This window comes from Nipponia nippon, unplaced genomic scaffold, assembly GCF_047370975.1.
Source record: "Nipponia nippon isolate SJK-2023a ecotype South Korea unplaced genomic scaffold, ASM4737097v1 scaffold_8, whole genome shotgun sequence".
NCBI lineage: Eukaryota > Metazoa > Chordata > Aves > Pelecaniformes > Threskiornithidae > Nipponia > Nipponia nippon.
This window is the reverse complement of record NW_028262402.1, coordinates 11,193,640-11,204,345: the sequence shown is the minus strand read 5'-3', so window position 1 is coordinate 11,204,345 and position 10,706 is coordinate 11,193,640. Positions and strand designations below refer to the sequence as shown.

At 43.9% G+C, this 10,706-nt stretch overlaps 1 protein-coding gene across 5 annotated transcripts in view; it reads left to right on the top strand.

Annotated features, from left to right (window-relative positions):
- The first annotated feature begins 5,460 nt into the window (after nt 1-5,460).
- CEP120 (centrosomal protein 120) overlaps nt 5,461-10,706 on the top strand; it is a 41,681-nt gene continuing 36,435 nt past the window's right edge. For 4 of the 5 annotated variants that reach the window (XM_087742175.1, XM_087742174.1, XM_087742173.1 and 1 more), the window contains exons 1-4: nt 5,461-5,667; nt 7,100-7,256; nt 9,145-9,259; nt 10,139-10,280. In XM_087742175.1, the coding sequence (XP_087598301.1) occupies nt 5,616-5,667; nt 7,100-7,256; nt 9,145-9,259; nt 10,139-10,280 (466 nt within the window). In that variant the 5' untranslated portion in view covers nt 5,461-5,615. Of the gene's footprint in view, nt 5,668-7,099; nt 7,257-7,366; nt 7,464-9,144; nt 9,260-10,138; nt 10,281-10,706 lie in introns of those variants that run through there. The other variant, XM_087742176.1, reaches the window with a different exon arrangement.

Below are 10,706 nucleotides of genomic sequence, written 5' to 3'. Positions count from 1 at the left end.
GAATGCTGTGGGAGACAGTGTCAAAGGCCTTACTAAAGTCCAAGTAGACAACATCCACAGCCTTCCCCTCATCCACTAAGCGGGGCACCTTGTCATAGAAGGAGTTCAGGTTAGTGAAACAGGATCTCCCTTTCATAAACCCATGCTGACTGGGCCCGATCCCCTGGTTGCCCTGTACGTGCCACGTGATGGCACTCAGGATGATCTGCTCCATAACCTTCCCTGGCACCAAAGTCAGGCTGACAGGCCTGTAGTTCCCCAGATCCTCCTTCCAGCCCTTCTTGTAGATGGGCGTCACATTTACTAACCTCCAGTCAAGTGAGATCTCCCCGGTTAGCCACGACTGCTAATAGATGATTGAAAGTGGCTTGGTGAGCACTTTCACCAGCTCCCTCAGGACCCTTGCGTGGATTCCATCCAGCCCCATAGACTTGTACATGTTTAAGTGGTGTAGCAGGTCACTAACCATTTCCCCTTGGATTATGGGGGCTTCATTCTGCTCCCCATCCCTGTCTTCCAGCTCAGGGGGCTGGGTACCCTGAGAACAATTGGTTGTGCTATTAAAGACTGAGGCAAAGAAGGCATTAAGTACCTCAGCCTTCTCCTCATCCTTCGTGGCAATGTTTCCCCCCACATCCAATAAAGGATGGAGATTCTGCTTAGCTCTCCTTTTGTTGCTAATGTATTTGTAGAAACATTTTTAATTGTTTTTTACCACAGTAGCCAGATAAGTTCTACTTGGGCTTTGGCCCCTCTAATTTTCTCCATGCATAACCTCACAACATCCTTGTAGTCCTCCTGAGTGGCCTGCCTCTTCTCCTAAAGGTCATAAACTCTCCTTTAATTCCTGAGTTCCAGCCAAAGCTCTCTGTTCAGCCAGACCGGTCTTCTTCCCTGCCGGCTCATCTTTCAGCACATGGGGACGGCCTGCTCCTGTGCCTTTAAGACTTCCTTCTTGAAGAATGTCCAGCCTTCCTGGAGTCCTTTGCCCTTCAGGACTGCCTCCCAAGGGAGTCTGTCAACCAGGCTCCTAAATAGGCCAAAGTCTGCCCTCCAGAAGTCCAAAGTAGCAGTTCTGCTGACACCCCTCCTTACTTCTCCAAGAATTGAAAACTCCATCATTTCATGATCACTATGCCCAAGACAGACTCCAGCCATCACATCACCCACAAGTACTTCTCTGTTCACGAACAACAGGCTCAGCGGGGCACCTTGCCTAGTTGGCTCCCTCATCAGCTGTGTCAGGAATTTCTCTTCCACACACTCCAGGAACCTCCTAGACTGTCTCCTCTCCACTGTATTGTATTTCCAGCAGACATCTGGCAAGTTGAAGTCCCCCACGAGAACAAGATCATGCGACTTCTCCCAGCTGCTTACAGAATACTTCGTCTGCCTCTTCATCCTGGTTGGGTGGTCCATAACAGGCTCCCACCATGATATCTGCCTTGTTGGCCTTTCCCCTGATCCTTAGCCATAAACACTCAAACGTTTCATCACCATCGTCAAGCTCTAGACAGTCAAAACACTCCCCAACACACAGGGCTACCCCACCACCTCTCCTTCTTTGCCTATCCCTTCTGAAGAGTCTATATCCATCCATTGCAGCACTCCAGTTGTGTGAGTCATCCCACCATGTTTCTGTGATTGCAATTACATCATAGTTTTCCAGCAGCACAATGGCTTCTGAGTCCTCTTCTTTGTTGCCCATGCTGCATGCATTGGTGTAGATGCACTTCAGTTGGGCTATTGATCCCACCACCTTTTTGGGGGAGAAGCCCTAATTCCTATGTGACTTTTCAGGTGCTTCTGTGGTTTCTAACACTTCAACAACCCTTATGTCTTTGCTACCGCATGGATCTCCATCCCCTGCCTCCACGGAGATGGCTAGGGTGCTGCACACATTAATACAGGGACATTTCAAGTGTGCTCCAGTGTATTCGGCACATCATGGAGCAGACCAAAGAACGTCGCTAACACACCGTCCCTCAAACATTGGCATGCCGCCCACAGGCTTATCTCTAGCAAGCGTGGTTTTATCCCTTCCTCCCTTCAAATCTAGTTTAAAACTCTTTCAGTGAGCCCTGATGACTCCTGCACAAAGATCCTTTTCCCCCTTTGAGACAGATGTACCCCATCTGTCGCCAGCAGGCCTGGTGTTGTGTAGACCGACTCATGATGAAAAAACACAAAATTTTGCCAGTGACACCAGTCCTGGAGCCAGGTATTGATCTGCTGGCTCTTCCTGTCTCTTCCCTCATCATTCCCTGCAACAAGGATAGAGGAGAACGCCACTTGTGCTCCTGATCCTTTAACCAGTTGTCCCAAGGCCCTCAACTCTCTTTTGATTGACCTTGGACTTCTAGTTGCAACTTCATCACTGCCTACATGAAAAAGCAATAATGGATAATAATTTGAGGGCCGCACCAGGGTAGGAAGTTGCCTCACCACATCTTTAACCTGGGCCCCAGGGAGTCAGCAGACTTCTCTAAGAAGTGGGTCTGGTTGACATAGTGGACCTTCAGTTTCCCTCAGAAGGGAGTCTCCTGTGACAGTGACTCATATTTTTTTCTTTATGGAAGTGGTTTTGATGCAGGGTGTAGGCCGAGTTAACCTTGGCGACACCTCCAACCTAGATGAACCATCGGCCCCGTCACTGTTTGGTTCCACTTGCAGAGCTTCGTTCCTATTATGCACGGGCATCTGGGAAGGTGGGATGATCATGGAGGAGACGCACCTGCTGCACCGGGCAGGAACTTCGTCCATTGTCCCCTATCCCTTAAGTCACTGTGTTCAGCCAGGTGGAGAGAGGATAGGAAATCCTCCATATCATGGGTCCTGTCTGCCTGCTGGGCCTGTCTCAGGGAAAGCAGGGTGCAATTCCAGTACTCTCTCTCTCTCTCTCTCTCTCTCTCTCTCTCTCTCTCTCTCTCTCTCTCACTCTCTGATACTCCTCAACCTTCTCACGGCCTCCGGGACCTCTGCCACTAAGTGGAGGAACTCCTCTACCTGGGCACACCTCCCATGGGTGTGCTCACTGCTGCTGTCTGGTCCTGGCGTAAGAGCAGCGGACACCCTGCAGCCTGACACCTGGGCAGGCAAATGTACAAGATAAGATACAACTAGGCAAGACTATGAAAGTGTAGTAAGAAAAGTCTTTGGTGGTGATAGGAAGATTAGAGAAAAACTTGGTGCACTGCAAAACAAATGAAGCTGAGAAAGCCAAGAAGGTCCTAATGTCTGCTTAATGGCGTTTTTCTCTCTTGTCCCCCCTCCCCCATTTTTTTAAAAGTCTTCACTGGGAAAGGTTAATGGTGATGAGGCTCTTGGCACAGTTAGTAGCTATAACATAAAGATAAAAGTCAGGCAGGGAGATAATGTCTAAGGATAAAGTTTCATGAGGTAGGTGACTAGATTTAATCGCTTGCTGTTACCAAAGGGGGAGATCCCACATGCTTTGCCCTGTACAGACACAAACACCCATAAACCAGCATTGTTAGCCACATGCTCTCATTCTTTTGTGCTGGCTCTGGCATTTGTCTGTCCCTGTGCTGAACCAGTTCAGCTTGCTGAATGGGCAAAAAGCAAATCCAGGAACAGTTACAAGAAAAAGCGATAGTTTTTCCGTCAGTAGTTGACAAGAAGAAAGTGGAGAGCATTCAGAAAAACACACAGTAATTCTGTTGTAGGCAACACTAAGGCAGCCTCCCCTGATGTAGTCTATCCACCTACAGACACTGTCAATGAAGAAGGGTGAGGGCTAATTAAGAGTTCAGAGAAGGGCAACAAAAATTAATAAAATCACAGAAAACACGACTAACAGAGACAACTCTGGTACTTCAGATTATTTATTCCAAAAAAGATTGATGAGAAAAATGACAACAGTCTTTATTCAGGTAAGCAGTACATAATAAAGCAAAAGGAATTAAAAAGGAAAGAAGCTGACTATGAAGACTGTCCCTAGAGGAAGATGCCAGTCTGGGGCATTGGTCTGCAGAGAAGGTAAGAATGAAAGCGGAAAAATCTTTCATGGGATTGGGAAGGTTAGAGAGACAAAATATGGGAAAATATGAAGTGGAGAGGCCAAAAATAGAAGGGAACAAAAAGTGATGAAATATAGCTGACTGTTGTGAGGAAAAGGAGAGGCCCACTGAGGGATAATTTTTGATTAGTTTTTTCAGCCAGAAAGCACTACTGGCTTTAATTTCTAGAATAAACAATTAATTTTTTTTAACTCTTTATTTACTGACATAGTAGTTTATTCTGGTTACAAACTGCAGCACTCTGATATGGAATAAACTCATGTAAGTCAGCAGAAGAAGACATTATTTCCAGGAATGACACCAAGAGAAATCAATTTTCAAATTAAAAAAAAACCTGCCAGGTAAATTGTACATTTTTGTCATCTTCTGTGATCACGTTTGTTCCCTAGCCAAAATTACTCATTTTCGGAGTCTGCCTCCAGGTCTTCTTTAAAAAGTACCTACAACCTGGTTTGCAGAAGCTGCAACTCAGACTGTAAACGTAGAGAGCTGTCATGCCAAATACAGTGTTATACAATAGAAGATGCCACAACAAAAAGCACCAGCCAGAACTGAACCAGAATAAACTCTTGCAAAAGGAATGGGGTTCTTTCTCTCCTGATGTTTGCAAGTCGTGACTCAGTATCATTCTGGAATATGTGTGTTACTAAAACAGAAGGATTTTATGTCAGCGCAAAGTTTTTGCTAGGCTATCTAATAAACAAAAGATTGTAAACATAAAACTGGTTTCTTTTGCCTCACAGTCAAGGAATGCATGCAATTTAGGATGCCTGCGGACACTGATTCCTGGTATTATTGCTTAACTGATTATTACTTCATATGGAAGATAGAATACCTTAAAAAATTATCTAAGCACAACAAGCTGAATTTTGCTGGAACTAGAGTCAGATTGCCCTGCCCTGCCACTCACCCCACTGGGAAAAAAATAATGAAACTTCTCTGTTTTAATAGACAGGATGTCTTTAAAGTAGCTGGTATTTGTCGACTGTCAACGTGAAGCGCTTGTGAAAACTGCCATGCCATGTTTGTATTTTTATTTATGCATATGAGGTTTCCAAACGACGTCTCCTTGAAACCACACTGCGCACGACACGCGTTTGACGCTGCCCGTGCCAGAGCACTGCCAGTGCTGAGCTACCAGAGCTCGCGCAACAGTTACGGCAAGAGTCAGAGCAAACACCCCAGCGGCTCGGCGGCACCTCCGGCCTTTCCTGAGACTCCCCATTTTTTCCAACCCAGAAAAGAGACAGATGACGCAATGCGGCACGACGCGGCCGCCCAACCAGCTGCAGCGGCGGCAGGTGACGACGCCCGGGCGGGCGGGGGCGGAGCGGGGCGGGGCCAGGGCGTCCCGCGCCGGAAGCGGCGCGCTGTGCGGCAGGCGGGGCCGCTGTTGCTAGGCGGAAGTGGGGCGGCGGGCGGCGGTTGGGGTTTAAAGGCTCCGAGGCGGTAAAAGGGCGGTGATCGGCGGCCGGACGGGAGGGGTGGTGGGGTCTTGTTCCGTCCTCCGCTCTGCCTCGAGAGCGGCTGTGCTTACCGCCCCCCGTCCCAGCAGCCCCCGGGCGGAGCGGGGAGATGGTCTCCAGAGCCGCCGATCGGCTGCTGATCGTCGTCTCCGTCCTGGAAGGTAAGTGGGGGGGCGGGAGGGGTCGCGGCCTCCCGGCTGCTGGTCGTTGTCTCCGTCCTGGACGGAAAATGGGGGGTGGTCGCTGCCTCCGGATGTGTTTTCTCTGTGGAGCGAGCGGGATAAGCCGAACTGTATTTAATGAACTGGTTATATTAATAAAGCTGTGGCGGTAGCTATCTTAAAGCCAGGAGGCACGACCCCCAGTTTGTTTCTGTAGGTATTTACCCAAAATATTATTTAAAATGAATGATGGAAGCATCTCTTCTTCCCTGAAAAAAACTCTGTCTGTTTTGCATTGCAAAACTTGCCTGGCTTGTGTTGTCGTTTAAACTCCACGCCGCTGCGTTCCCAGGGGATGCAGAGAGTCTTCTGCCACCGTTCCCTCTGAATCAGGCCTGTATGTTGGCAAAGACTGCCCTGCATCCTATTAGTCTTCTCTTTGGCCACAGGCAACAACATCCCTAGCCCTCCCTTACGGGCTGTGGAGGCTCAGTTCTCCCTGGCTGGCCATGAAGGCTGTTTAGCTGGGTCACACTACAGGAAAGCTTTGGACCAGAACATTGGAGTCCAGCCAATGTCTTACGATGATCAGGATCATTTCATGTGTCTGCTCCTCCTTTTTTCTTTTTTTAAGTAGTATTCCAGTATTTCTATCCCCTACTAGCGATCTACTGTAAGCTTTTTTTAGTGTTGATGCGAATACCTAGCTAATCCTTCTTCATCCTGTATTTCTACAGAATATGCTTATTAGTGTGTAATTAGTGTATGAGTGTGGGTTTTTTGTTTGTTTGGGCGTTTTTTTCTGTTTTGGGTTGCTTGGGGTTTTTTTTGGCTGAATGCTTTCTTTTTGTCAGGTAAATCCTATTATTTGTCTGTCCATTTGTGCAGTTTGCCAAGGTGGCTTTAAAATAAGATCCTGTCCTCCAACATGCAGGTAGCCCCTCCCCATGCTGTGATACATGTAAATTTCAAAAGTGTTTTTGTCATTGAAATTATTAATCAGAATATGGGATGATGCTGAACCCAGGACAAATCCTGTACAATTTTTGGCACTGTCCTAATCTAGTAGTGATTTTTTTGTTCAACAACAAGTAGTTGGAAAAACACCTTTCACTGCTTTCATTACATCATGTTTTGCTGCTTTGATGTGGGACCACGATAAAATCTGCAGTAGTGGCAAAACATTTAATCTCTGTCTCTCAGCTGTTTACTTGATCTATTCCCAATCATAGGTTTCTCAAAATTAAATCATACTAGTTGCCTAGTTTCTTTCTCTCTTCGTTCTTTGTGCTTTAGATATGCTCAGGGAAGATGATATGCAAAATATATTTTTATGTAATTGGTCTATGGCATAAATCTGAGCATAAATCTATGGTATAAATCTGAGCTCTTACTTCTTTTTTAGTGATGGCACATGGCAATTCTTTTACAGGGCGCTATTTTCCAAAACGACCCAAGTACATGCTTATAGTTGAAGCAAAGTTTGATGGTGAACAGTTGGCTACTGATCCCGTAGAGCATACTGATCAGCCAGAATTTGCTACGGAATTGGCTTGGGAACTTGATAGGAAAGCGCTTCATCAGCACAGGTAATATTAGAAAATTAAGTCTAATTTGGAGATAAAATTTAATTTTCTTGTCTTTACAGTTACTTAAATACAATTTTGTGTTACTGTCATCTGATTTTTTTTTTTTTCAGAAACTTTCTTCTAGCGGTACACTGATCTACCATAATGTTGCCACAACAAACAAAAGTAGTATGTGGCAAGATAGGTGATGTTTAAAAGTTCTAAAGGGTATGTTTTTACACTGCTGGAAGAAACCCAAGAGCTTACTGCAAATTAATAATGCTGTAGTTCAAGCATTGGATTCAAGCTTTCTTATGTATACTGTGGCACAGAATTAACTAAACTTCAAGCCTGAAAAGCCCAAGTAAAATATTTTTGAAAATGTCAAATAGAAGAGCTGAGAAATGGAATAAGATTTCCATAACTGTCACTTTTGTTTCATGGAATCATAGAATGTCCTGAGTTGGAAGGGACCCACAAGGATCATCGAGTCCAACTCCTGTCCCTGCATAGGACAGCCCCACAATTCACACCATATGTCTGAGGGTGTTGTCCAAATGCTTCTTGAATATTGTCAGGCTTGGTGGTGTGAGTACCTCCCTGGGAGCCTGTTCCAGTGCTCCACCACCCTCTGGGTGAAGAACCTTTCCCTAATGTCCAACCTAAACCTCCCCTGGCATATCTTCCTGCTGTTCCCTTGGGTTCTATCATTGGTCACCAGGGAGAAGAGATCAGCACCTGCCCATCCTCTTCTCCTTTTGAGGAAGCTGTAGACCATGATGAGGTCGCCCTTCAGTCTGCTCTTCTCCAGGCTGAACAGACCAAGTGACTTCAGCCACTCCTTGTACAGCTTCCCCTCTAAACCCTTTACCATCTTCCTGGCTGTCCTCTGGACACTCTCTAGTAGCTTTGTATCCTTTTTGTACTGTGGGGCCCAGAACTGCGCACAGTACTCGAGATAAGGCCGCACCAGTGCAGAGCAGAGCGGGACAATCGCCTCCCTTGACCGGCTAGCAATACAGTGCTTGATGCACCCCAGGAAACGGTTGGCCCTCCTGGCTGCCAGGGCCCACTGTTGGCTCATGTTCAACTTGCCATCAACCAGAACCCCCAGATCCCTCTCTGCGGGGCTGCTCTCCAGCCTCTTGTTCCCCAGTCTGTATGTACATCTGGGGTTTCCCTGTCCCAGGTGCAAACTCTGGCACTTGCCCTTGTTAAACTTCATACGGTTGGTGATTGCCCAGCTCTCTAATTTGTCTAGATCTCTCTGCCCTCAAGAGTGTCAACAGTTCCTCCCAGTTTTGTGTCATCGGCAAAGTTAGATAGTAATCCTTGAAGTGCTGCATCCAAGTTCTTTATGAAGACACTAAAGAGCACTGGCCCAGTTTTTGACTGACAGGTTATAATATTACCTCTGTATTTTCAAAGAAATTAAAAAGGCCATATTATGTTTGAAGTTTGAGAGAAAAACACCTAAATGTACCGTATGCTAGACATATTATCTATGCCTCTATTTATTGTTAGGTGCTTTGCGCAAAAATCTTTTGCGTAAGTCCTATTTTTAAGATACCTTCACAAGTGAAATTCCAATTTCATCTGAGGTGCAGTGCTTATTTCTTATACATGGATGAGATTGAATTTATTTGTCACTAGTGCCTTTTTAATAGCCCTTGAGGCTCTGTGAGACTTCAGTATGTTCCTCTTACAGAATTAATCCACTTGTTTGTTATCTCACTTAATGATGAATTTTTAGACATTCAATATAAACTCAGTTTCTGACCTACTAAAACTAGTTATGTAACAAATAAATTTTGTGTCATTAGTATGCTTGAAACTTATTAGTTATTTTTGTGAACTAATTGCAGAGATAACTTTTACATTTTGGATTTCAACTGAGTTATTCTTTCAGGCTGCAGCGTACACCTATCAAACTACAGTGTTTTGCATTGGATCCTGTGTCTTCAGCTAAAGAGAATATAGGCTATATTGTACTTGATTTAAGGGCTGTGCAGGAAAAGAAACAGGTATGTTATGGGGTATAAAGCTTTAAAAATTTGTTTTGACAATACTGTTACAGATAGTAGGATTTGAATTAAGGCACAGGCATAACTTTCGAGTCTTGTTTTGGAGTATGACTCCCAGTTGATCACATACTTCTCTTTTTTTTTTTTTTGAGAAGGGACATCTTGACTCTATATAAGAACATGGGCAAATGAAAATACTTTATACTAATCTTGCACTTCTGAATTTGGGAATTGGAACACTGTAAGCAATACTTTTAAGCAATTCTATTATTTAATCACCTGGAAAAATTTATCAAAGCAATTGATATTGAGCAATTGAATTGAGTCTCCGTCATCAAATCAAGTCTTAAGTATTTTGAATGGGCCTCTATGGAAGATGTGTTAGGTGATCAGAAGTTCTAGCCCCTTAACACAGCATAGAGTAAACATAATTGTTTATATAAATTTAATTCATCAAAATTCTATGTTGTGCTTGATCAAAACATAACTCTGATATGGATCATGACAGGACTCTTGTGTCTTATTTTGACATCACACTTCTTACAGATTTGTGAACCATATAACTTATTGTGCACTTTTGGTTGAGAACTTGAAGATTTTCTCTTCTAATTAAAGATTTATGGCATATTTTTCTTGCTAACTTGTTTACTGTACAAATCCTTGAGAAAGAATATGTTCAGCTAGTCTTCCAGGAATTATTCTGTAGAATCTTTTAGTATAATAGTGTACTCAAAATAGACTGAATTTTTGGAAATAAAAACCAAGGTGTATTTCTGTAGAAGAAGTAGAAATGCTAGAGCAAGTCTAATTTTTCTGTAACAATATTATTTTCCTGTTTTTAAATGCTTTTGGGTTTTATTTTTGTTTTTAATTACGTAGGCACCAAAATGGTATCCTCTGCTTAGTAACAAATATACTAAATTTAAATCTGAAATACAAGTAGGTGTTGTGTTGGAGACTGATTCAAAAGCACTGGTCGATGGCTTTAAAGCAAAGGAGGCACCCCCTAGAGAAGGGAAGGGTAAGTTACATGATAAGAATATCACTCACTTTGAATTAAAAATGTTCCTGTGCCAGATGAACTTATCACTTGTTGCAAATGTGTTGTTTTAAGTCTCAAGAGAATTTTAATTTCATAGCATTTCCAATGCAAATCCTTTACAGCTGATTAATGTACTTTGTGGTAATAACTTGACAAGGATGTTTTACTGTTGTAATTGTGTGGCTTTCAGAGGGACACAGTTGCAAACCAACTGATCTTTAAAATCAGAATCAGGGACTCATAGTTTACTCCTGTGGGCATTTTACTCATATTTCAGGGCTTTAGAAAGTTCTGTAATGAAAGAAATCAAAAAGGAGCTTTTACAGAATGCAGTTTCAGTAGTTTGGGCTTGGAATGATATAGTAGTGCAGTATTTCATTTGTTGGGTAGGCTGCTTCTCTTTTC